The sequence below is a fragment of the Salvelinus alpinus genome, chromosome 11 (assembly GCF_045679555.1).
Source record: "Salvelinus alpinus chromosome 11, SLU_Salpinus.1, whole genome shotgun sequence".
In the NCBI taxonomy this organism is placed as follows: Eukaryota; Metazoa; Chordata; class Actinopteri; order Salmoniformes; family Salmonidae; genus Salvelinus; species Salvelinus alpinus.
In genome coordinates, this window is record NC_092096.1 from 33,264,869 (window position 1) to 33,292,638 (window position 27,770).

Consider the following 27,770-nt stretch of genomic DNA (forward strand, 5'->3'; position numbering starts at 1 on the left):
CAACATCCAATTAACCTCTCTGAGGGACCGGCAAATCTTCACTCAGTATAATCACACATTTGTAAGCAGCTTATTCATGCTGGATGTTTATTTATTTATTAAACGTTTATATGAGTCACAAAAAGGTAATTCGTGGTCCGTTTCCGAGAACAGATTGCGAATATGAAAACAGCAAACCCTTTTAACAGCACATTATTAGAGGTTAGAAAACAACAACAGATCCTACACTAAAACTAAAAGGAATATGGCATCAGAAAGAATAACATCTCATCACCCTGTGAATCTCCGCAGGCACATTTCATTGGAATATTAACGGCAGAGAGCCACCGTAGTGAACATACGTACATACGTGTAAACAAAGTGCGTGGCGTGTAAACGTCCACGGTCAAAACCACATGATCGCACGGGACCTGACTGTATAACACCACAATATTACCTACTCTGTGTGACTGGACTGCCATTATATATATAAATATATATAAATAAAAGAGAGAAGAGAGAGAGAGAGAGGGGGGAGAGAAGAGAGAGGGATGGGGGGGAGAGAAGAGAGAGATGGGGGGAGAGAAGAGAGAGATGGGGGAGAGAAGAGAGAGATGGGGGAGAGAAGAGAGAGAGAGGGAGAGAAGAGAGAGAGGGGGGGAGAAGAGAGAGAGAGAGAGAGAGAGAGAGAGAGAGAGAGAGAGAGAGAGAGAGAGAGGAGAGAGAGAGAGAGAGGGTGGGGGGGGAGAGAGAAGAGAGAGAAAGAGCAAAGAATCAGGTCCCTCGAGAGGTATAAAAATAGCAGGTATCCAATACATTCCTTCGAGTACCGTTAACTGTCACGATCAGGCTGCTGTCCCCAATTCTATTTGTCCTTCCTTGTGATCATGCAAAACAAAACTAAGGGTACAGATGGCCACATGAAACCCCACACAGATAAACAACTGAGGTTCAATCTGTGACTGACCTTAATGAGAGCCTATACGAAGTGCATCCAAAGAGAGTGAGATGCATATCGTCTGGGCTGAGAGTAGACTCAGTGCTCTAGTATAGACTATATAAAGCTTTGGACCAGGGGAAGGCAATACTAGTCTGTAACAACAGCATAGTGTGCAGGCTTTTGTTCCATCCCAGCTCTAAAACAGCTGATCCAGCGACTAACCCTGCAAACCCTGGCCCTAGCTGTCCAGGGCCAGTTGTGTACCTCCTGTAACCTGGCCTTTCTCCACCCTGTCTGTCCATGTATCTCCCCTCTGTCAGGACTAAACATTGCAGCCCGTTGATCTCACTAACTGAAGGCTTCCAGCTAAATTTGCAGTGTCCACCGGATATAAGTGACTTGTTGCAACGAAACAACAACGGTCAAATCTCTTAATAAATTGCACTGTAAGAAGCATATGATTTTTAGAATGCAATGTCATTGGTTGAATGTAAAAAAGGAACCAGATGCAGAGAAATGTCTTTCCAAATAATATCGTTTTTTTCTTCCAAATGAACATCTGTAGCTCCTCATTGGCTCAATCAGCATATTGTTAAGTGCTACTCTGCCCAATAGGAGAGGCAGAGGAATGTTCCAGCGACCAATAGCTGAGCGAGGCAAACCGCCTAAACGTCAACAACCCCGCAAGGCATAAGAGAAGGAGAAGGGGTAGGGGTTCTGGGTCGGGGTAGAGGCACGGGCGTGACCCCTCCACCAGGGATCAGGGGTCATCTCAGTCACCCACGTCGCTGTCCTGGTCGCCGATGTACCACAGGAATTGGAAGCTGAGGGCCAGGAGAGCAGTGCCCAGGAGGTCGCCCAGTGCGGTCAGGTAGGGGATGGAGAAACTGTCTGGGTCTTTACCACTACGCCACATAGAGTACACCATCCAGTCTGCTATACACAGCAACAGGAACACCTGAGAGAGAGAGACACAGAGAGAGAGAGAGAGAGAGAGAGTTTAATATACAGAATGAGTTTAGTGTACATAATGTAAATCTGCACAAGAGAAACAAGTGAGAGAGAGCTGTTAGCTTAAAGTTAGTTCACTTAAAGACCTATCACACAGCAACACAATTACCATCACACATGTAAATCAAAGTAAGCTATTCCTGATTGCAAAACCCCAATTGTTTGCTATGCAAGACATCACACCACCAATATAAAACAGATGCACACATACGCATGTGATTCACAAAGCACAGTGGCGTCCCACGGAGAAGTTGAAGCGAGGGAGAGAAATTGCGCAAAAATCCACATTACACCTCTTCACAGATATTTTCTAAGAAACACCATGGAAACACAAAGAAAACTGAGCTGAAGAGAGGAATAAGAGAGAGAGAGAGAGAAGCGAGAGCATGGAGAGGAGTGCGGGGCCATTGTGTTTTAGAGAAAAGTAAGTCTGCCAGTGGTTGGTGTTATTCCTGTTTCACTGTCCAAAAAACAAAGAGCTTGAAACACTGCCCACTGCAATTAGCCCGACCAGAGACAGAGGGGCAGTATGACAGCTATACTATAAGGAATAAAACTAAGTATTCGACTGATAACCATATGTAAAGGAAAACAAGGAGAAATCTAATGTTACCGCCAGCAAATACATTATAGGGAAACAGATAATTTCAAACACCAAAATCAAAAGAAGCATATACCAACCACGTCTTGGGATAAAGAGGGAATTATTTGTTTCATAGGTGTGTCTAAATTCCTCGGTCCATCTAGGATTCTAAGAATGATGGCTTGGAGAGGTCTGTCTCTATGCAGAACGCGTTAAGTATGGAAACCCCCAAGGGTCACGCGACAAAGTCTATTTGCCTCGTCACACATAGTGGGTAGCGTGCAAAGTAGGTAGCCTGAAATAATACTGACTTTACTCCTTGTGACAGAGCAGTGAATCAAACACTTCCTCTTTCTCTTAAGGCACTCTCTGGTCGTCTCAGTCTATCAAGGGCAATCTTCTTTCCCCTCTGTCCTTTTATTGAGTGTCACTGTCCACCAAATACCCATTCGACACACCCACTCACTCACTCACTCACTCACACGACACCAAATCGCTTTGTCTAAATACATTTTAGGAGACAATCAACAGACAGACACAACCAGAGAAAAACGTCAAACCTCCCATCCCCTTCCACAGTATTAACTAGAGCCGTCTAATCAATGCAGAGAAGAGAGCGGAGGAGAAGACTCTCCAGAATGGAACCAGACACTGTTTGATGTCCTGCGGCTGGATGGGAGCCTGCATCAGTCCTTTATCTCCATCTTTCTAATTAGACAGATTTACACAGGAAACGCTTTGAATGTGTTTGGTCTAAAGTGAGTGTCTGTAAATGAGTTTGTTTTCAAGTGTGTGCTTTGAATACATTTGCTTTGAAAACGGATGTGACATGCCAGAAGAATGAATAAGCAACAACAGAAACATACCTATCTAATACCTCTTTCTCCCTGCCATCCCTTTTCACACCAGCCAATTCTGGCTAGACAGTACTTTGTCCTTCCTGGAGCACATAACCAAGTTGCAGGCTAAGGTTACATCTAGGTTTTCTGCATCGTAATCACTCCTCCTTCACCCCATCTGCCAAACTAACCTTGATTCAGATGAGCATCCTACCCATGCTAGATTACGGAGACGTAATATACAGATCGGCCAGTAACGGTGCTCGAGTGGCTAGATGTTCTTTACCATTCGGCCATCAGATTTGCCACAAATGCTCCTTACAGGACACATCACTGTGATCTACACTCCACTGTTAACTGGCCATCTCTTCACACTCAACGCAAGATCCACTGGTTGATGCTCATTTATAAAAACTCCACAGGTCTCACCCCCACTATCTGAGATACCCTTTATCCTCTGCATACAACACCTGGTTTTCCAGTCACATTCTGTTCAAGGTCCCCAAAGCTAACACATCCCTGGGTCGCTCCTCTTTCCAGTTCGCTGCAGCTAGCGACTGGAACGAGCTGCAAAACACTTAAACTGGATAGTTTTGGGACACTCACTGACATTTGTAGCCGTTTTGTGTGATGTGCTTTGTCTCTGCCGTTTCTGTAATTCGTGCTGTTTTCTGCTCTTAGGGTTTGTGCCAGGTTGTGTTGTTGCCATAGGTCTCCCTTCAAGTGTCTTCCATCTGTGTTGTCCGTCTTCTCTTACTTTTTTTTTTTTTTTTATCCAGGCCCCTGCCCCACAGGAGGCCTCTTGCCGGGCCGTCATTGTAAATAAGAATTTGTTCTTAAATGGACAGGCCTGGTAAAATTAGCAGCACTTCTGGTACAGAACTTTGACCAGATTAGGACATGGTAAGAAATTAGGAGATGGGTCGACAGATATACAGTAGATTCTGACTCAAATCTACTTATTTATTTGACAGTGACAGTGTGCATGAATCAAGATTTCATGGTCAACATCAATTTAAAAGTGCCAGAGTTAGCAACAAAGCTAATTTCCAACTGTAGTACTCAATATCAGCATGATCAAATTCAGGCCAATAAGAGGGCCTACCACAACACAACAGGTCTCTCAGTATGACAGCGGTGAAGGTCAAGACGCTCCTCTGTCCCATCTCAATTACACACTAACATTTCAAATTCCGTGTTTAGCTAGTGTCGTGTAAATTACCACCAGGGACACCTGAAGTCAATCTTAAATGAATCATTCTTTATTAAATCAGAAAGCTGGAGAGGTTCCAACAAACTTAATGCACCAAGTAGTACTTGGTCTGTCAGGAGCTCCGCTGGGGCAGTCCAGTTAGTTCTCTTATATACTGCTTACACAAACAAGTTACAGTACATTCGGACCCCTTCCCTTTTTACATTACAGCCTTATTCTAAAATGTATTACTTTTTTTTTTTGCCTACAAAATCTATACACAATACCCCATAAATGACAAAGCAAAAACTGGTTGACATTCAAATTATTATATATATTTTTTTAAAGAGGTACACACCTGTCTATATAGAAGGTCCCACAGTTGACAGTGCATGTCAGAGCAAAAACCAAGCCACGAGGTCGAAGTAATTGTCCGTAGAGCGGACAATCATTCTTAAATCAAAGAAGTTTGGAACCACCAAGACTCTTCCTAGAGTTGTCCACCCACTCAAACTGAGCTATCGGGGGAGAAGGGGCATGGTCAGGGAGGCGACCCAGAACACGATGGTCACTCTGACACAGCTCTAGAGTTCCTCTGTGGAGATGGGAGAGTGGCCAGACCACCAATCAGGCCTTTATGGTAGTGGCCAGACAGAAGCCACTCCTCAGTAAAAAGGCACATGACAGCTAGCATGATGGTGGCAGCATCATGCTGTGGGGATGTTTTTCAGCGGCAGGGACTGTGAGACTAGTCAAGATTGAGGGAAAGATGAACGGTGCAAAGTACAGAGAGATCCTCGATGAAAACCTGCTCCAGAGCGCTCAGGACCTCAGACTAGGGCGAAGGTTCACCTTCCAACAGGACAACGACCCTAAACCAAGACAACACAGGAGTGGCTTCGGGACAAGTCTCTGAATGTTCACGAGTGGGCCAGCCAGAGCCCAGACTTGAACCCGATCGAACATCTCTGAAGAGACCTGAAAATAGCTATGCAGCGACGCTCCCCATCCAACCTGGCAGAGTTTGAGAGGATCTGCAGAGAAGAATGGGAGAAACTGCCCAAATACAGGTGTGCCAAGCTTGTAGTGTAATATCCAAGACGACTCGATGCTGCATTCCTCTGCCAAAGGTACTTCAAAGTACCGAGTAAAGAGTCTGAATACTTATACAAAAGTAATAGAGTTCTTTTGTTTTTAATACATTTGCAAACATTTCTAAAAACCTGTTTTTGCTTTGTCATTATGGGAAATTGTGTGTAGATGGATGAGGAAACAAAATAGTGGAAAAAGTCAAGGGGTCTGAATACTTACCGAATGCACTGTATATTTGCATGATTTAGCTTATTAGTTATTCATAATTAACGTTTGGTTCCTGCATGTGTCTGGCAACATCTCCTATCTTAACTTATAGAACATATTCTGGGTGTTCTGCCAAAAGGTCTGAGGAGGGGGTCATGACCGTCTCCCCCTCATATCTCTACCCAGCACCTACAGGAACCAATGACTGTATGAGACAAGATGCACAATTCAAGGCTATCTGTTCAGAGAACAACATTTTCCTTCACTCTAGTGATCTACTTTGATCTAACGAACTGTGGAAGACATTGATGATCCTGGATGGGCCTCTCTGTACTGTCCGTGTCAGGCTTGAAAGGTGGGAAAGGCACAGCCGGAATTGCATGATGCCATCTCTGAAACCACTGAAGCCCCATTTAAAGAATCCTACCAAGGAAAGTGTGGGAAAGCAAGGAGATTTCTCTAAAGTAGAGGGAGACAGGGATAGAGGTTGAATTCTAAGAGAGAACACACAGTTCTTAGTAGATGGCAGAGTCGAGTGCAGCAGCTGAAGGTGTGAGTGTGTACTGGGGTTAGAGAGTGAGAGTGAGAGAGGGAGGCTGTTGACTGGGAGATAACACCCTGAGCAAACACAGCAGGGGGAACTTTCCACTCCTCAGAGAGAGAACAGCCTGAACAGGGACTGTACACTGGGGCTGCTCACAAGCATAGGGCAACACGTCTATTTACATGGCCACAGAAACATTGAAGCGATTTAGGACCAGCAGTTAGGTTCGAAAGATTCCACTGTCCTCTCTGTTAGCGGGAGTACAGAGATACATGTTCTCAGACAAACAGGGTCTTTTTTACTTTATAGCAGGCATGGCGGGGGGGGGGGATAACTGCATTACATGTAAATAAAATAAATCCTACTTTATTTAAGATTAATTGAAACAAACTTTTCATGTGACAGAGAGAGAGAGATATTACCAGATATCCTTATTAAAGGGCCTTTAAAATAGTAATTTTTCACACTGCCTTCTCTTCACGACTGACACTTAGTTATGACATTAAAAATCATATTGGGTGATTGAAAGGGGTGATGATCAGAGGGGCAGAGTTTTCCCCACTTATATTATTACTCGGGCAGAAGTATGGATTGAGTTCCTCAGCTCTCCTAACAGTCCCCACACACAGATCACTGTGAACACTGATCTCAGACCAGTCTCTGGTGTCTGGAGGGGTGCAGAGGGATGGGAAGCTCTGGAGGAGGTCCTCAGTGTTAAGTTCATGTTTTAAGTATCCCTATAGTTCTGTTATTACGGGGCTATCACTCAGTCAAGAGTGCGCCTGCGCAGGGAGTCTTGTCATTGATGGACTTAGCCTTGAGTGTAATGGCTACCTTTGAGTGTGTTCATACGGTATAGTAAACTTTGTTAAACTGGAACCTTGTCGTTGTGTCATTCGAGTTAACACTCAGTGTGAGAGAGCTGCTCCAGCTCAGTGCTTCTCCTCTGTAGATCAGTGATTTCCTGCTCCAGCTCTTTAATGAGCCCTTCAGCCTGCCTCTCCCCTCAATCACCTCAATGAGCTCAGTCTGGATTCTCTCAATGAAGCGCACCAGAGCAGTGAAGACCTGCACACTGTGAAATCTCTCTCTCTCTTGCGGAGATCTACTGAGTGTTTGATCTCCTGAACCTTCCTCAGTCTCTCCTGGATCATCTACTGAACCTCTGCCCCAGTCTTCCCCAGTTTAGCCTTCCTCTCTCCATACTCTTCCTCTAGAGGGACAGTGTCATGAGGTCTGCTTTCAAGCACATGACACAAACACACGTCTGGTCAATTCTACAGAACAGCTCCAGGAGTCTGTCGTGCTTCTTACACATCCTGTATTCCAGGTTGTCCATAGGGTTGATCAGAGGTCTGACACACCAGACAGGACTTCAGGGCCTTGAGCTTCTTCCCAGTGCAGAAGTCACAGGACACTTCTCCTGGATTGGCAGGGGACTCATCTTTACCTCTGACTCTCATCTTCTTAAAATGCATCTACAACCTCTCTGAATGTTATGTTGACACAAAGCTCAGGTTCTCTGTGGAACTTATCCTTACATAAATGACACTGGTACAGGCCATTGGTATCCCAGCATCCTCTGATACAGGCCTTGCAGAAGTTGTGTCCACATGGAATAGAGTGGCTCAGTGAACACATCCAGACAGACAGGGAAAAATATAAACTAATCCTCTAAAGGTTGACCATTTCAGTTATAAAAAGGCTTTAACCAAATACACATGTTCAAAATATAACAAAATAGGAGAAGCCATGTTCATGGCAAAGTTCACTTGATCTTGTCCAGGTAAAACATTGAGTGTATCTGTTGGTGTTGATGCTGTTCTTACTGCCCTTAGAGAACCACAGGAATAAAAGACACTGCGTAGTTATAAAGAGATTTCTGAAGAACTGGGAAGTTTAGTTTCGTGTCTGATATAGAAGCATCTCCACTTTACTTTTACTTCAGCATAGTGACGTCAATAGCCCCCTCTTTGCCGGTCTGTCTGCTTATGGCTGCTCTCAAAAGGAACATGCAGGTAACTGCCAAAATAAAAGGAAACGCTTGAGTAAATGAGGGATACAAAGTATATTGAAAGTAGGTGCTTCCACACAGGTGTGGAATTAACATCACATCTGCATAGGGTCATGTATAAAAATGCTGGTCAGGCCCAGTTGCACATTATTTTGTCTACCATGGCTAGAAGAGATCTCAGTGACTTTGAAAGAGGGATGATTGTTGGGGCACGTTTGGCAGGAGCTTCACTGACGAAGACTGCTCAACTTGCTGATGTTTCACGATATGCCAAGGCCTTCTCAGTCATCAGATCTCAACCCAATTTAACACTTACGGGAGATTCTGGAGTGGCACCTGAGGCAGTGTTTTCCACCACCACCAAATTATGCAATTTCTTGTGGAAGAATGGTTTCGCATCCCTCTAATAGAGTTCCAGACGGTTGTAGAATCCCTGCCAAAGTGCACTGAAGCTGTTCTGGCGGCTCAACGCCCTATTAAGACAATATGTTAGCGTTTCCTTTATTTTGCCAGTTACCTGAAATTAATCTTTACACAGAGTTAAACTCTCAATCGCCATTTGTTTTCCTCTAATCTACTGGAAAATGTATATTACATAGCCTCCTGTTCATACATCTCAGTGCTAGTAAGGTTAAACCTATCAGCAGTGGTCATAGTTCACCTTTCATTGGTATAGTTGCAATACCCTCTTTTGGGAAGCATGTCTGTGCACTTTCTTTCAAGTCCCCTCCAAGGACTACCAGGACACAACTCAGACTATTGCACGAAGGCACCATCCCATCTCTGACACCAGAGTTACAGGGTGAAGTAGTAAAGACATGGAAGACAACGCAAGAGATGTTTCATCCCGTCTTAGCACTAGCACAATAGGACACCAGACCATAGACTACAAGGGCTAAGTAAATAAAATACAAAAAAAAACAGGCTCTTCTATAAACATTTTATTTAGGAACAATTTAATCAAACTGTTCTTATTTAATTGACATTACATTAATACTTGCTTTATTTTCCTAATAAGAGTGACAGAAAGAAACCATTAAATATAAAAAATATGAATTTGTGTCATTTCATTTAGCTTCCTGTAATGGATGACAATCTGAGTCTGAGGTTAAAGGGGGCTGAACATGGAACCCACAACCCTGGCGTTGCAAGCACCATGCTCTACCAGCTGAGCCACACGGAACCATTTAGCCTCGGTTTCAATTCTCCTCATTAGGAATGACGACTGAACGAGATGTGTTTTAGAGGCAAGCTTTGGGTGTCTCGTGTATACGTTTCTGTGTGTGTGTCTGTTCGAACGTGGGAAGTGTTTGTACTTTCACACTGTCGCACAGTACAAAGCTATAGGCACTCACTGTTTTAGATAGCTTGAAACAGTCTAACAAGGTCTTGTGTCTGGAAGTAGCCTAGACTGGCAAGCAAGCTAGTCAACTTCTTTCACAGATTACAGTGCATTGAGAAAGTATTCAAACCCATTGACTTATTCCACATTTTGTTGTGTTACAGCCCGAATTCAAAATGTATTAAATCTCTCTCTCACCCATCTACACACAATAGCCCATAATGACAAAGTGAAAACATGTTTTTAGAAAATGTAGCTAATTTATTGAAAATTAAATACAGAAATATCTCATTTACATAAGTATTCACACCCCTGAGTAAATACTTTGTAGAAGCACCTTTGGCTGCGATTACAGCTGTGAGTCTTTCGGGGTAAGTCTCTAAGAGCTTTGCCAACTGGATTGTACAATATCTGCTCATTATTCTTTGTAAAATTCTTCAAGCTCTGTCAAGTTGATTGTTGATCATTGCTAGACAGCCATTTTCAAGTCTTGCCATAGATTTTCAAGCCTATTTAAGCCAAACCTGTAACTAAGCCACTTAGGAACATTCAATGTCATCTTGGTAAGCAACCCGTCTAGATTTGGCCTTGTGTTTTAGGTTATTGTTCTGACAAAAGGTGAATGTCTTCCAGTGTCTGTTGGAAAGGTTTTCCCTCTTGGATTTTGCCTGCGCTTATAGCTATATTCAGTTTATTTTTAACCTAAAACACTGCATAGTTCTTGCCGATGACAAGCATACCCATAACATGATGCAACCACCACCATGTTCGAAAATATAAAAAGAGTAGTACTCAGTGATGTGTTGTGTTGGATTGGCCCCAAACATAACACTTTGTATTCAGTACAAAAAGTAAATTTGTTTGCCACATTTTTTGCAGTTTGACTTTAGTGCCTTATTGCAAACAGGATGTATGTACAGGCTTCCTTCCTTTCACTCTGTCATTTAAGTTTAAAACTTTTGAGTAACTACAATGTTGATCCATCCTCAGTTCTCTCATATCACAACCATTAAACTTTAACTGTTTTAAAACCACCATTGGTCCCACGGTGAAATCCCTGAGCAGTTTCCTTCCTCTTCGGCAACCGAGTTAGACAGGATGCCTGTATCTTTGTAGTGACCAGTAGCGGTGAGTGGGTAAAATCACTGGGGAAGCCAAGTCAGAAACAAAAGCCATATTACAACATGTGTTGTGATGATTTTGTTGTTTTCTCTATAACCTGTTAGTTCATATGCCTTGCCACCGTGATATATAGGCCTAAGGCCGAGGCAATAAGACACAGCGGCAGAATAAATTCAACCGCACCTTTTTTCATCACAAAACCAGAGCGCCATCTCTGTCCAGTGAAGGCCAAAAAGCATATTGCATGTAACAAACAGTTAAATGACCTACAGAATGCTCAAGGAAGTTAATGTTTCCAACATTTTCTGACCACTAAACAACCGTTGATTTAGAACCACACAGAGTAACCGCAAGTTGCAAAGGAAACAGGAGTTGCCTCCACTATTTCAACTTTAACATTTCAACATAATCACCTATACTTAGTCTAATACAGTGACAAATAAAATAAACCAAAAACAATTTAGTCCAACGAAGCTGGATGTGGCTGTCCATGGTGTGGCTAAATATGATGCGGATGTCCTAGGTTCTGATTTCTGTATGTATGCATGCATGTATGCATGCCAAGCATCATGTCTGGTGGAAACCTGGCACCATCCCTACGGTGAAGCATGGTGGTGGCAGCATCATGCTGTGTGGATGTTTAGCGGTGGCAGGGACTGGGAGACTAGTCAGGATCGAGGGAAAGATGAATGGAGCAAAGTACAGAGAGATCCTTGATGAAAACCTGATCAAGAGCACTCAGGACCTCAGACTGGGGAAACGGTTCACCTTCCAACAGGACAACGACCCTAAGCACACAGCCAAGACAAAGCCGGAGTGGCTTCGTGACATGTCTCTGAATGTCCTTGAGTGGCCCAGCCAGAGCCCAGATTTGAACCAGATCAAACATCTCCGGAGAGAACTGAAAATAGCTATGCAGTGACGCTCCCCATCCAACCTGACAGAGCTTGAAAGGATCTGCAGAGAAGAATGGGAGAAACTGCCCAAATACAGGTGTGCCAAGCTTGGAGCGTAATACCCAAAAAGACTCGAGGCTGTAATCACTGCCAAAGCTGCTTCAACAAAGTACTGAGTAAAGGGTCTGAATACTTATGTAAATGTGATATTTCAGTTTATGGGGTATTGTGTGTAGATTTGATTAAATTTCTCTCATCATTTAGGAATAAGGCTGTAATGTAACAAAATGTGGAAAAATAAAAGGGGTTGAATACTTTCCGAATGCACTGTAGGTGTAGCCTATAGTTATCGTTATTGGCTTAGTTGATGGCCCTTAACTTTGACACAACTAACGTTATCACAACAGAACTAGTAGGCCTAGCTAATGTTAGCGAACGTGAATGAAATAAATATGACATTACACTTACTCGTTTAGGCTTACTCAACTTTTATGCTCTAAATTGACTCCTTAAAATAATTTAATCTGGCAAGAGTCACCCACAGAGGTTGCCACTGCTGCACTGCAGTAGGGAAGTCGAATTTATCACTTCCGTTGTTTGGCTGTGCCCATAGCAATGTTTGAAAATGAGGTGGATAGTTGCAACACCCTCCTTTGGGAAGCATGCCTATGCACCTTCTTTCAAGTCCTCTCCCAGGACAACCACGGCAAATCTCTCCCTTTTGAAACAAAGGCACTCTCCCATCTCTGACACAAGTTACTGGATGAAGTAGTAAAGAAATGGAAAGCAATGTGAGGACTTACCACTAGCCCAATGGGAGACCACAACCCCAGACTAAGTATCAAGTTCCCCTGATTCAAGCTACTTTAAAATATATAATTCCTATAAATAGCATTGAGAGAAAGAGAGAAGTCCTCATTGTCCCCTGTGAAAGAGAGTGGCTATGGCATTACATGTAAATATGGAAAATAAATGCCCTAGAAACCATTTTCTATAAGCATTTTATTAAGGAATTATTTATTACAACGTTTTAGGAGTGGGGATACATTTACTGCTTTGATTTTTCATAATAACAATGAGAGAGACTAGATATCATTAAGGAGTATAAGGACATAAACTACCCCTCACAAATGGTTGAGTTTTCACCATCATCATTAAGACAGGGGCAGAAAAATGGATAGAGTTTATCAGTGAAGGTGCAGCCAGTGAAAGAGTACATATGAGACCTGGCCTCCACATCATAAAAGAAGACCTGACCCTCCTCATAATCCACAAACACCCCCACCTTCTGGGGCTTCTCTCTCAGGGAGAGCAGGACACTGGGTTTAGCAAGAGCCTCGTATTCTCCATTCCTCAGCCACAGAGCCAAGTATCCATTCTCAGCACTCAGTGTGATATCCCCCTTCCTGTTGATGGACTCTCTGGCCACTCCTAAATCCCACTTAGTCTTTCCTTTAACCATCACCTCATAGTAAAATCTCCCTGAGGACAAGCCCTACTGTCCCAATACATAGACAACAAGATTGAACCTAACTGGCTTGTCTGGGAGATCCTGCTCTGTGATTCCATCTCTCACCTGTTTCCCATCCTCAGACATGATGAGATTGGCATGTGCTGTATCAGGATCCAGAGTCACATCCACTGCATACTGCTGAATCCTCTTCAGTTTGACTTCAAGCAGCTTCTCCATCTCTTTATTCAGTGACTCCTCCAGTTGAGACAGCTTTCCCAACAGTCCCCACACACAGATCACTGTGTACACTGATCTCAGACCAGTCTCTGGTGTCTGGAGGGGTGCAGAGGGATGGGAAGCTCTGGAGGAGGGAGGTGGTCCTCAGTGTGAGAGCTGCTCCACCTCAGTGCTTCTCTTCTGTAGCTCAGTGATTTCCTGCTCCAGCTCTTTAATGAGCCCTTCAGCCTGCCTCTCTGCTGCTTTCTGCTTCTCCTCAATCACCTCAATGAGCTCAGCCTGGCTTCTCTCAATGGAGCGCACCAGAGCAGTGAAGACCTGTACACTGTCTGATATCTCTCTCTCTGCCTCTCTCTTGCTGTGATCTACTGAGTGTTTGATCTCCTGAACCTTCTGCAGTCTCTCCTGGATCATCTGCTGCACTTCTGCCTCAGTCTTCCCCAGTTGAGCCTTCCTCTCTCCATACTCTTCCTCTAGAGGGACAGAGTCATGAGTCATGTGGTCTGCTTTCAAGCACAAGACACAAAGAAACATCTGGTCAGTCCTACAGAACAGCTCCAGGAGTCGCTCGTGCTTCTTACACATCCTGTCTTCCAGGTTCTCCACAGGGTTGATTAGCTTGTGTCTCTAAGGCTGGGACTCTCTGATGAGTCTCCAGGTGAGTCTCACAGTAAGAGGTCTGACACACCAGACAGGACTTCGGGGCCTTGAGCTTCTTCCCAGTGCAGAAGTCACAGGACACTTCTCAAGGCTTGGCAGGGGACTCATCTTTACCTCTGACTCATCTTCTTAAAATTCTCTACAACCTCTCTGAACATTGTGTTGACATGAAGCTCAGGTTTTCTGTAGAAAATCTCCTTACATAATGGACACTGGCACCGGTCATTGGTATCCCAGTATCCACTGATACAGGCCTTGAGAAGTTGTGTCCACATGAAATGGTGACCGGCTCAGTGAACACATCCAGACAGACAGAGCACAGGAACTGCTCTTCAAACAGGAGACTGCTGGAGGTGGCCATATCGAGACAGACACCAAAGGTGAAACCATAAAGCATTTCCTGGACTCAGTTGGCTCTCTATATTAAAAATAACCAACTCAATAAAGGATTCAGAGTTGTCAGGCAAGCCAGACATGATTCTGACCAATCTTTAGTATTTAAATATTTTTAAAGGCACCAACCCGTTTTACTACTTAATTGTGAAAAAGACCATGTTTAACAAGTGATCATGCTACGGTATGAAGTTTGTTATTACTTGTCCAGGTAAACTTTATAACTCACCTGTGTTGATGTTGACTGTTATTAAAATTCCTAAATTAATAAGATGCTCACAGAGATCGAACGCAGCGTAGTTGTGTAGCAAGACTTCTGACGAGGAGTAGGGTTTCTGTGCCTGATACAAGTCTCTTCACTTTACTTTCACTTCAGCAAAGTGTGGTTTGCTTATTGCCTCTGAAAAAGGTACAGAGCTAAAATATTCACACGCCACTGAACACTAAAACAGTAGTTCCCAACCTGTTTTGGTTACTGTACCACCAACCAAATTTTGCTCTGCCCAGGGTACCTCTGAATTACCACATGTGCATTTTACCAGTTGGCCTATGGTGTCATGAGTATTTTCAACTACCCCCTGTGGATAGGCCAAGTAAAACAACTACGGCTCTCCTCGATTATCTCTTCTCAATCTGTTAATACTTCAATAATGTTATAGGCTGTATCACATCCGGCCGTCATTGGGAGTCCCATAGGGTGGCGCACAACTGGCCCAGCGTCGTCCGGGTTTGGCCAGGGTAGGGCTTCAAGGGCGGGGTAGGCCGTCAAGGGCGGCAGGTAGCCTAGTGGTTAGAGCGTTGGACTAGAAACCGAAAGGTTGCAAGATTGAATCCCCGAGCTGACAAGGTAAAAATCTGTCATTCTGCCGCTGAACAAGGCAGTTAACCCACTGTTCCTAGGCCGTCATTGAAAATAAGAATTTGTTCTCAACTGACTTAACTAGTTAAATAAAGGTAATAAAAAAAAAAAAAATGTAAATAAGAATGTTTTTAATTAACTTGCCTAGTTAAAAAAAAAAATTATAATCATATACCCTCCTGCTCATAGTACCGTAGTGTTTAAAGTCTCACTAGTGAAGTTGAAGAGAAATGGCAACTAACATATGTCTTCCTTCCTATAAAGACCAGTAGTGAGTAAACATGGACCCCAGACTATCATAAGCTAATTTCCACGGAAATAAGACTTCCAGGATGGCAGTTAGGCCTTGCTGTGTACAACAAACCACTTTAAAGATAGAGGCGGAGAGCAAATGCACACCTAGAAAATACCACACATTCCAGACAGTCGTGGCATGCCATGGCACACCTATAGTAAAAGCACCATAGTAAAAGAGTCTTTGCTTCCATAAATCGATCCTAATGCCATCAAAGCGATAAAACACACAAGTCAGACTTCTTCAGGGATAAAACCACAGAGCTCTAGGAATGCTTAGGATACACACATTTCTACATTTACATTTTAGTCATTTAGCAAACGCTTTTATCCAGAGCGATCTACAGGAGCAATTAGGGTTAAGTACCTTGCTCAAGGGCACGTCGACAGATTTTTCACCTAGTCGGGCTTGGGGATTCAAACCAGCCACCTTTCTAGTTACTGGCCCAACGTTCTTAACCGCTAGGCTATCTGCCGCACCCGATTTTCCTTCAAAAGTCACTTTGTAAGGAGCACTCTCATCTCAAGTTGACGTTCATCATGCGTGTGGTTCATTTATGTTTAAGCGTTTTGAAAGCAGAGTGAAAAAGGGTCTCTGAACGCAGCTCGCTTGTGATAGTGTCACAATAATAGCGGTGTCTCGCAAAATAACAGCTTTTAATAGAAAGTAATGTCAGCCAGTGAAATTTCAAGCTCAGATGAAGGTCACAGTTGGAAAAGGAACTTGCAGGCTATGGATAGTTTGCAAAGGAACTATCCCCTACCACCCCATCGCACACACCACTGACCTGTAAGAGGGCGGCAGCCAGGTAGACGGTCATGAAGATAGGCGTCAGGGTGGTGTGGCCGCTCTTCATCAGGTGGATGGTGTACAAGAAGATCAGGTGACCCGGGAGCACCAATAGGAGCAGCACTTGGGCCGAACGGTGATTGGCTCCTGAGAGAGAGGAGACGAGAGGAGTTGGAACTGTGCAATTGAGTCTAACAATAGAACAGATGCTAAGACAGTCCCTAACCTGTGTATCTGTCAGCCTAAACACTGACTGGGGATAATTATGGGGTAGTGACTTAACATAGTACCTTCTGCAGCACCTACTGTACAATTTATGTATTCAAATCACAGCGAGAGGGACGAGAAATCTCTCTATGCTAAGCAATCTGTCCTGTAGAGTGCCCCGTTTAAAACAGATCACATTTCCACAGTTTAAGTGAGTATTGGTTAGGTGCTTTACCTGTGCCATAGAAGGTGCGGCAAGGGTAGTAGCAGCCTTTGGCTTCCTCTGGTACCTCCCCAGGAGCACTGTGGAAATGAAGGTGAGTGGAGATACGGCTAGACTGGATGGCTACCAGGTTCCCCCCAATACCTGGAGAACAGACAGAACAGGCAGGCTTAGGGCTCGCGCTGACTGGAGGCAGCTGAGTATAGAACAGAAGCGAGGGTTAGAGAGAAATGCGAGGACCCAGATTTGTATCCTTCCCTAAACAGTTGATGCCTTCCAGCCACAGATCTGAGATAAGACAACCTCTCCCTCCAAAGAGCAGGGATGTACTGTAGTTTCTGTCATATTACTTTCACATATCAAGTCCTTCCAGATTCATTAGGACAGAGGGAAGGGTGTGAGTTTTGGTTTGGAATACAGTCTTCTCAACCAGAAGGAGCATGAGACAGCAGTGATGCATCGCCACAGTCGGAGACATAATTAATACATATTACTGTGTGGGAAAACTGCATTACGGAGAGAGAGAGAAGGGGAAAAAACGTTAGAGGTGGGTATAGACAAAGACAGGGAAAGTAGGGGGAAAGAGATAAAAGGAGAAAGGGGGGAGAAAGAGGATTTTTTTAAATTAAAAGACTGACAGCATGCCCCATCTAATACTGCTCAGCTTCCTCATATAGATTGTAATTTGTATCAAGCAGAGGAACATTGCTCTTGAGAACAGCAGGACAATGCAATTTATATCCACACACACACAGGTGACTCAGAGTAGTCTAGCCACGCAGCACGGCTCATGTAGAAACACTCACAGCTTCCAGGTGGGCAGACCAGACAACCACTCCAACCCAAAATAGTGTATGAGACACAACACTGACAGAAAGTAGAGGAGAGAGGATGTGGTCAGTGAGACAGAAAGGGACAGAAAGAGTTTGGGCATTCCAAAGAGTACCCAGAGAGGCACAGTACCAAAAGGGTTGTGTTTTGGAGAGGGGTATATTTTGTGGTAGCTGGGCTCATCTCCCTTCCTGTGCTTGTTATCCTGATCAGGCAGGCCTAAATGAGAACAGACACCTCTGCTGCCCGGAGATTATGGCCACTTAATTCAATCTTTACTGCCTCTCCACTGACATTTAACTACTCCCCCGCCCCCCTCCTCACGCCTCCCCCCACCCGTCTCTCTCTCCAATCGTATTCCTTTCCCCCCCTCTTCATCCCTCACACTCCTCCCTGCCTAATCACCCCCCTTACACCTTCTCATTCCACGACATTCCTCACTTTCATTGCACCTCTTATCCAACTCCAGTCCACCACTCAATCCCTCGTCTCCCTCTCCTCCAGAGGTCTGGGGAGTATGGTGGTTCCACCTCAGCAGGGGGGCTAGCTGCTGTAATTTGGGTCACTGGGTCTGACAGAGGGAGGGTAGACCACAGGGGGGTCCCGTCTCCCACTATCTCCCGCCCCATCGGAGTAGTTCTGGGACAACAGACTGTCTTGCATGCCTCTCCTTGTCTCATCTCCCTATTTTAATTTCTCCCATTCCAGTCTCCTTTCTCTCTCCCATCCTTCCATTCCCCCAATTCCTCTCCTTTACCAGCTTCACTCATCTCCTCTTATATTCTCTCTCTAGTTTTGAAGAGAGGAACTGTGCATGTTCAGAGTGAAAGGCTCAGTCTAGTCATCTCCTCCCTATACGATAGTAACCACCTCTATGTGTTGTAAATCACAGATAGTTACAGGGTTGGTGAGGAAACCTCCCTTTTCCAGCCCCAGAGTCATTTGTCTGTGTGGTCCACACACTTCCCAGATCACCCAGCCATTTCCTGATTTGTAGACATCTCAGCAGTAACATAGATCAGAGGCACACAGTCTCCTTTCATCGAGTTAAATGTCTCTCATTAACAATGTTTAATTAAAAGCTGATCTCCGGTTGTCAAAATGCCAGCAACAGCCTTGGCAACGGTTCCCCGGTAAGGATGGGAGGAGGTTGACAGTAGCAGTGATACAGAGACAGACGTTTGCATTTAGTCCATTACTCACTATTTTTCTAACTACGAAGTTTGAATGTAAATTCATTCAAATTGGTGCACATTGTAAACCACATTGTAAACCCACACAGTGTCAGTCACATTGTAAACCCACACAGTGTCTAATCAGTCAGTGATATTGCGTCTCACCGTTAATGACAGGGGTGTACACCACGATGCCAGCCAGGTTCGGGTCAGACACGGTTTTGTCCAAGATGAGTCCTCCGATACTGCAAAGCACAGAACATTCACACGCAAAAAATGTGGTATTATTCTCATCATGTGAATGTACAATAGTCTGTTGCTATTTCTCTATGACAGTGAGTGAGAGCATCCACACACACCTGCTGATGACCATGGCTGTGATGACAGGCTCCCAGCCGGAGTAGAGCAGGGTGCGGCTGGCCGGGTGTTTGGAGGAGATCACCATCCACACTGGAGTCAGAGACAGGAAGAAGGCACACACCAGGGACGACACGTACGGGTGAGAGTCTACACAGAGACAAACAGAGAGGGAGAGAACGACAAATCAAATTGTATTTATCACATGTGCCGAATACAACTGGTTCAGACTTTACAGTGAAAAGCTTGCTTAAGAACCTTTCCCAAATGACGCAGAATGTTAAACTAACACAAAAGGAATAAAATACCTGGGACAAGATCAAAATTGGGGAGAAAAAGGGGGTACTTTTTAAAATAACAATACACAAGCATATATACAGGGAGTAGCAGTACCAGATCAATGTGCAGAGGTAGATATGTACATTAAAGGAGACAGAGAAACAGACAGACAGACAGACAGACAGACAGACAGACAGACAGACAGACAGACAGACAGACAGACAGACAGACAGACAGACAGACAGACAGACAGAGGTAAAGGGAGAATTCAAAACAGATGTAATCCCCAGTGAACCTTCTGGTGAGAGTTACAACAACAAAACAACAAACACCATTTATCAGCTTCAGCTGCATGAGGATTGACAGAGTAGGGGAGAAGATACTGTCCCTCCTCTCCCCAGGAAAGACAGCATGACACAGAGCAGGGAGCAAGAAAACAGAGATTCATAACAAACCAAAGAAGTGCTGTATTTGTGACTCAGTACAGTAGCTACAGAACAGGACATATCTAACTCATCACTCACTATCAAGACATTATCCTTGGATGGGTCTACTTTATACAGAAATTTGCATGCGCACACACACTTCGTCTTTGGCCAAACTCTAATGAATATTACAGCACTAAATCAGAGTAATGTTGGAGAATAGAGAAGGGGAAAACACCTGCTTAGTGCCTAGTAGTGAGATATGTAACTCCATCATCCCCGTCTCCTTACCAGATGTTCGTCTCACCATGATCCCATTCCACACACTTAATGGCCCTCATCATCAACCCCCTGAAGACAGATATAAAACCCAGAGAAGGGAGCTATATGTAGTCACAGTGGGTAGAATTGGGTAATAGTCCCAGTCATGATGACACAGGTATACCCACCAGTCCCTGGGTTTAGGCTTGACTCTGGGTGTCACTGTGGTTCACCATTCCCTTGCCACGTTTCAGCTTTAGGTCTTAAAATAAATGTTTGCAGTAGTCAACCGTGGCACGTGGCCTTGGGTATATATACAGTCTCCTGGATATCTCTGTACACCATCAGGCTAAAATGACTAACTTTAGCTGTGAGTAAACTGCACATTAGTCCAATTAGGCAGAACACCGCGGACGGGACGGACACGGCTGGCCCTTACAACAGAGACACTGTCCTCTGTGGTAACATCCCAAATGGCACCCTATTCTCCATGTAGTGCACTACTTTTGACCAGGGCCCATAGGGAAAAGAGTGCCATTTGGAACACAGCCTGTCCTACACCACCAGGCAAGGCCAGACAGATTTACTGAGCTGGTATGAACTCTTCTATTAAATTATCTCAGAGGTTTTACTGTAGCCTTTCATAGATTTTGAGTCTCTGGTGATGAATGGTTGTTTCATAGGGCTCAGACACGTCAAGGTTAGTAAAATACACTTTCCAAAGGAAACGCTTGCTGGTCCACTCTGTGTTAAGTAATGTAACGCGAGGAAGCGTGTGTGAGGCTGGGCATCCCACATATTAAATATGGACTATGGAGTGTGAGAAGGAGAAAAGAGGGGGAAAGAGAGGGAGAGAAAGATATGGTCTGTTCTGATTAATTACCACTAAAGACACAAAAAATAACAGCGTAAGAGTGCCATCTAGTGGTTGAAAGATGCAGTCTGATTCCAAATTGACCATTTCTTTACACTGTTGGCCAGATTTACTGAGCATTTTCACCTTTTTTCAAGAGGAAATAAAACAAACAGAGGAAGGATGAAGTGAAGGATTGTGAACTCAATATAGAGGGTAAAAAATAATAATTGTTGACTGGTTTTGCATCTTATTTCCATCTGGAAGTATCCAGTCCAAACCCTCCTCCTCTCACCCAGGCAGTTGTAGAGTCCCTGGCTGATCCAGGCCAGGATGGCCAGGGTGATGAGGTCACCGAAGCTGGCGGCGATGGGTGTAGCCACGTTGTCGGGGTTGATGCCCGTCTTCTTGGAGCCCACGATCACCCCCACCATGATGAAGCCTGGGGTTCAGACGGTACAGAGGTCAGGGCGACATGCCTACACATACCTCAACCTTCCATGTGTGTTTGCTACTAATATATAGCATGAGACCCATCAGCAGTAGGTGATAATATGTGGCTGACTGTCTGACAGCGCCTATTCCATATCAGAGTACATGTGTGTGTCCTTATCTATCTCTGTGTGTCTGTACCCTGCAGCATAGAGGCTATGAAGGCAGTGGCCACGCTGGCAGAGCAGAGCAGCACGGCATGACTCATCTGGAACTTCCCCTCTGGGATCCAACCCAGAACCACTGCCGCCACTGCTGCCAGGAAGCCTACTACTGTAGCCTGTACCTAGAAAGAGAGAGAGGATGACAGAGGGAAAAGGAATATAGGGAATGAGAGAAAGGGAGAGGTGTGGGGGCAGTGTTAACAGGAATAACATAAACCTGTTTTTCTAACAATGTTTTCCTTTTATATGATACACTATCAACATTGAAGACACTTCGTCAAGAGGCCATTAAACACTGTGTGCTTGAACACTATCAGTCACTCAGTCAATAATTACCATAAGTACTAACCAGAAGTACACATACTACGCAGCTAGGGAGATAAGGGCACAAATCCAACACTGCTCGCCAATGTTCCCTCTAAGATGAACACGGGCGCGCAGCTCCCCCGGCACGAATATTAGCTTATAGAGAAGCATGAGATTGCTCTAGAAAGTTGAGTGAAGTTCAGTGTTCACCAAGGCATTCCTAGTTGATCGCCAAAGATTTCTGTGAAAAAATAACAATGATAAAGCTTTGTGTTCCTAATTTTATAAATATTTCGTCTCGGGCTGTTTGGCATTAGGTGCACCTGATTCAGCTGCCTTGCGCGCCGGGTAGGTGAACTGTTGCCATTTTGAACCAATTAATGTGTCTGGCAAGCCCAGAGAGAAAGTCAAGTGCACTATATGCCTACTGCTGGCCAATCGGATTGCTCAAATTACCGTGTTTGCAGTAACGTAGCAGGCATAAAAGAAAGCTACAGCAAAGTTGATCAAGTTAATAAGCCATAAAATGTGCGTTCTTCCTATTTCTACTCAGCGCTACAACAATACCTGCAGAAGTAATGAATGAGTAGGAAAGTGTATCATAGGTTTGCGTTGTTGTTATTATTAGCGGCTTGGGTCTTTTTTAATATGCAGGAATATTTCACCTTCTCTATTCATAGGAGTAACAACATGAATGTGTGCATGTGGCAGAAATAATACGGTTTTGCTGTCAGCTGGAAGACGTTCTCCTTTTTGGTCAGGATCAGTGGAGGAAAGGGAAAGAGGGATGTTTGGCCCGAACAACAATGCATTAGCAGGGCAATTCAAGTAAAGCCAAAATGCGGTGATAATGTATTGGGCCTATAGCTTACTGCACAAACCTCATTGCTACAGTACTGTTTTTAATTGGTTCTTACGTTTTTTATGTCATGTTTAAAAGAAATCTGAGCGGTAGATCTCAGCTTGCATTTTTACTTTTTTTGTCTTTAAGGGGCAGTGTTGTATTTTGAGACAGGCTTGAATAAGCTAAGTAGCTAATAGCCAAAGGGTAGCATCATTTGTCTGATTCTCTGTAATAATGGTATGGGAATAATAATACATTTTAATTTGTAAAGTGGTTTCTTGCGAACAAACAACACAACACTTTCAGTCACCTCTCTTTCAGACGGACAAGTGCATAAACAGTTTAATGTCAAGCCCTGCATGTTTTTTTCAAACGTCTCATGGAATGTAGGCCTACATTGAACACCACACATTGCCTGCTACTGCAGGCTGAATGATAGAACAGCTATTTCCATGTTAAAATGTTATGGGATGCATTGTCTCCATTGTTTTTTATGGTAAGTCACTCTAAAGCGGGTACAGCCTCAGGTGTTTACAGTAAACATGCGCTGGAAGTTGCACTAAATTTTCACAACGTTCAAGTTTGCGCTGAAATTTGCTCGGTGACAAAAACAAATTCAGGGAACATTGCTGCTCGCTATGAAGCTGACAGTGTGTGTGTGTTTACCTGTTTTAACGCCAGGTTTCCTATGATCAGATTCCACTTCTCTATGGGAGAATCCATCTTCCCCACATTCACCTGCACAGTGAGACCACAACCAGCAACTCAACTCATTCAATATTCACTTTAATCTCCTACTCAAATAGCCTGCCCAAAAAACAGATTAATAACTACTTTGAACAGTTTGCAGGAACCGCTAATCAGATTACAAACTAATATGATTAAACTAAACACAATGTTCAATTGAGTGCATTGTTCCAGATGGGAAGGTTTGTGACTGTTCCTGTTTTCTTAGCAAAAGTATGCAGAGCTTAGCAGTTTTGAGTTTAGTGAACAGGGAGTGAGCTGAGGGAACAAGTGAAACACAACACTGAGTTTCTCTGTGTGAGACCGAACAGAATGATGTGAATGTGTATCTGTGAGGAAAGAGGCAGGGGAGGAATGGGCCAAACTGAACAAAGAGAGAATTCTGTCCCATCACCTCATCAACTTCTCCGACCCCACATCATTTCAATAGGGGGAGAAAGGGAGGGAGGAAAAAAGTAAGGAAGCAAGATGGGAGAACCAGAGTGTAATGGTGTGTGAGAGAGTGTAGAGACAGGAGAGCGAGAGAGAAATAGAAAGAGAGAAAGTGAGATATGTTAGAGACTAAATATGGTGAAGTGAGGTTGTTTTCTTTGCAATTATATGACAAGTTTTACACTAGGCAGAGAGTGAACCAAAGGTCAGAATCTAAAAAACTATTGCTGGACAGAACAGTCTACCAATCTACTATTGCCTTCAAGACAATAGTTATTTTCTATAAATCCCTCTAAACCCTCTCCCCCCCTCTCTCAGTCTTTTGCCCTCTTCCTTCAAATCTCTCTCGCTCTGAGCTTGTTTGCACTCTAAGATCGAGGTGGAGTGTCAAATTTGCCATCAAACTGCCTGTTCACTGTTCTGTCTGCAGCCCATCCCTTTAGTGGAAACAGCACCTCCCTTCTCTCTGCAGGGAAAGGAGGTAGGGTCTGGGAAACCATGACATGGGGAACTAGACAGACCGCTACCTCAGCAGATTTCGCTCATAAATCCCTTAGACTTAGATCCTGGGGTGAGAGGCTATTCTACAGCAGTGGACACAACTCCACAGACTAATAGCTTAACTCATAACCATATCTTAACATGGTAAAGAAGCATGGAAGTTTCAAAGGGGCACCAGGCAAAATAGATTATATAAGATAGTAAAGATTAGCATTTTCCTTAGGGGGGGTAGCCTACTAAGGAAGTTGTGTCTTTGTAAAGTACACCCTGTTCCTAACCATCTCATTTCACCTGATATATGGCCTACCAGACATGGCCTATGGAGGATCACAACAAAAGCCTATAAAGACAAGCCCAGGCATGACAACAGCAAGCATGATACATCACTTTAGTCTGCATGGCCTCAGGTAAAACTAGACATTACCACTATGTATAACCAACGTCATCCATATAACCATAACTACATGTTACATATCTACTATGTCTGACGGTCTTTAATCCTCAAACTAATGACGTCATAACTTCTAAACCAGGAAGTCATCTTGATATACATTTCAAACAGGTTTTGTAAGAGAAGCGGAGACTCTCAAATAGCTGTGGTGCAGTAGAGCAAGTGGAAGAGCATGTGTGAGTGTGTTATATCCAGAATGTGCAAAAACGTATTGATGGTGTCTGTGTGCAGAAGTGTGTTTGACAGTATTTAAAAGACGTCGTGTGTGTGTCTTACCGCAGTGGATAGTCTGGATGCGAGGGTCATCTCCAGGTTGCCCTTCAGGCCCAGCAGAGCCGGAACCAGGATGAAGATCTCTGTAATGTACTTAAAGGCATCCCAGTGCTGGGTGAGGGGAGGGGAGAGAGAGAGAGAGAGAGAAAAATAGGATGAGGGGGAGAGAGAAAAAGAGAGAAGGAGAGGAGACAGCAATATTAGACATGTCATTGTTATTAATAGTTTATTGTTGGCTACTGGCTAGTATAGAGCAGATGGGAGCTTACATTTGTTCATTGTCAGCTTATCTGAATTAGAAAGTTGTCCCCATTCAAATATTCACATTCTACCTTCAAATTCAAACGTTCTATCAAGAAGTAGATAAGGCAAACTGCCGTAGCTTCCAGTCGTAGGTTCCTTCCTAGTAGCCTATCCCTAATAGTATTTGCTGAGTGCCTATGAGAATCCCTTTAACAATTTAATATCAATAGACAGATATCCCTTTATTACCTCCCTTGAAAGCTCTTACAGCCATTTACTCTGGACTACACATGAAATGGAGTCATAAGTAAACAATATAAACTAATTGAATTAAACTGTGCCAAATCCATCTCCTCTACCTAATTGAACTTCACATGCACTAGTCCACACCCCAGTCTCACCAGGACCTATGCTCTACCATCCCCCATCCCAGTCTCACCTGTACTATGTCCAGCACCATCCCTGCTGACACCGTGCCGAACCCAGCCAGCAGGAAAGGCACCACGATCTGCAGCGCCATGGCCAGGGGTGACTCCTTGGGCATGTTCCGTGTGGGGGGCCTCTGACTCTCCTCTTCCTCCTTCTCCTCTGCATCGCCCTCCTCCCCTGAGAGTGTCCCCTCAGGGAGCATGGGCTCAGTATCAGAGTACCGCACATCCCCACCGTCTGACAGGCTAACGGACGTCCGCGCTACCCGGTCCGAGTGCCGGCGCACCTCCAGGTGAGGGGGGTCAGGCCGGTAGCCGTTCCCATCAGGTTTGGGCCCCAGGTCGGCCATAGCCAGACCACGCTCCTCCTGGAGCTTGGTGTATCCCGTAGGGACCATGGTTTGGAACAGAGAGGGGATCCACCCGGTAGGCACTGGCTTCAGAGAGAGACTGCTCCAGCCACTGGCGGCTCCACTCATACGCACCGCAAGGCTAGGGCCCAGAGAATCACCCAGTGTGTGGATGTTCATGCTAAGCACTGCTGCTGATGGGTCCACAATGTCTCATCTCCATTCATCCAGGCTGGGGCACTGTGAAAGAGGACAGGCTGGGCTGGTTAAAAGGGAAGAGGGGCATCCATGTCCACTACGATCAGCCCTGTGGAGACCAACCAAGGAGAAAGACTTGAAACACTGTTCTCTCCGGCTCATGCAAGCAACACAAACACAAATAATAGGCTAGCTATTCTCCTGGGGCAAAGGCAAACCACATTTCATTTCAAACATTAGCCTACATTGCTTGTTTTGGTGCTGTTATGTTCAGAACGACCCTGAGGCGAAGGAGGGGAGGAGCTGTCTACACAATGCATGCTGAGTAATAACCCACTATCTGGTTGCTTTCAGGTAGGCCTATTGTATGTCTGTTTGAATGTCTCTAAAAACCTGCACAGATATATCAAAGTGCTGTCTATGATTTTATTGATTTTAAATGATATAGCATAAACTCTGCTTATGACCAAGTCATGAAACAGTGAAATATTGTGAAATACATAAGCATCGGTTGCTTCTCTGGCCAATGTAATTCAACACAACATTTCTCCTCAGATAAATTGACATTTTGGAAAATGTAGCAAGCTATGCCATTTGGATAGTTCCATAATATAGTATTGTTTTTACATTGACTAGGCCCATATGGCATCAGCAACAGACGGCTGAGGTGTTGGAACGCCGTATATCTGTCAGTCTAGTCAGAACCAGGCTAAAAGCTCTCACTAAGTTACTCTAAGACTTGCGTCTTGGTGGATAGATATTTTCTAACAACTTACAACAATTGAATGGGTAGCAAACTGGAAAGCGAAATTGATAATGAAGTGAAGAATAACTGCGTTATCACGCTTTTAAATATGATATATATATATATATATATTTTTTTTTTTTACTGTTATCACATTTATGTCAACATATTCTTCTGGCAAGGCAATCTAGCTACATAAGCATATTGGATGCTAGCGCGAGCTAACATAACTGGCTAGTACCTCCAAGCTAGCTAAACAAACAGGGGAAAAGAAAAAAAACCTTACCTATACAGGGGAAATGCGCTGAAATGAATTATATGTATCGGGAAGTTGATACTAATTTAGTCTGTTTTATTCTCCTTTTTTTGTTCGTGTCCGTGTTTCGGATTTTTCAGAAGGATGTCCGTTTCCTTCTTGACAGCAAGCCCGTCGCGTCAAATGAAAAGTGCCACACAGACTAGTACGCAGGCGCAGAACACACCTGGTAGGTTACAACTGTGAGTTAACCAGGAATTTCTTGAGCAGGGGCCGTTAGTT

The 27,770-nt window shown here is 44.1% G+C and overlaps 1 protein-coding gene and 1 pseudogene across 3 annotated transcripts; both read right to left on the reverse strand.

Annotated features, from left to right (window-relative positions):
- Positions 1-70: 70 nt before the first annotated feature.
- On the reverse strand, positions 71-27,671 carry LOC139534023 (solute carrier family 41 member 2-like). 3 transcript variants are annotated; one of them, XM_071332624.1, is made up of 11 exons: positions 27,519-27,671; positions 25,951-26,596; positions 25,272-25,379; positions 23,531-23,602; positions 21,692-21,836; positions 21,354-21,500; positions 19,243-19,390; positions 19,049-19,128; positions 16,890-17,021; positions 16,446-16,594; positions 71-1,877 (listed from the first exon to the last, which is right to left on the reverse strand). In XM_071332624.1, the coding sequence occupies exons 2-11, from the start codon at positions 26,467-26,469 to the stop codon at positions 1,692-1,694; spliced, it is 1,686 nt and encodes a 561-aa protein (XP_071188725.1). In that variant the 5' UTR covers positions 26,470-26,596; positions 27,519-27,671; the 3' UTR covers positions 71-1,691. The 3 variants fall into 3 exon arrangements, with proteins under 3 accessions (XP_071188725.1, XP_071188726.1, XP_071188727.1); XM_071332625.1 differs by having other exon boundaries at positions 1,546-1,877; positions 25,951-26,529; positions 27,519-27,657; XM_071332626.1 differs by lacking the exons at positions 71-1,877; positions 27,519-27,671 and adding an exon at positions 10,755-10,888 and having other exon boundaries at positions 25,951-26,592.
- On the reverse strand, positions 12,767-14,173 carry LOC139534025 (zinc finger protein RFP-like; annotated as a pseudogene).
- Positions 27,672-27,770: the final 99 nt, after the last annotated feature.

Bases quoted from the DNA above. Each gene is read 5' to 3' on its own strand.
- LOC139534023 (XM_071332624.1), bottom strand. From the start codon at position 26,469: ATGAACATCCACACACTGGGTGATTCTCTGGGCCCTAGCCTTGCGGTG. The intron at 23,603-25,271 runs GTAAGACACACA...CTCACTGTGCAG, and splicing joins CATCCAGACTATCCACTGCG to GTGAATGTGGGGAAGATGGA. The intron at 17,022-19,048 runs GTGAGACGCAAT...TCTGTTCTCCAG, and splicing joins GTACACCCCTGTCATTAACG to GTATTGGGGGGAACCTGGTA.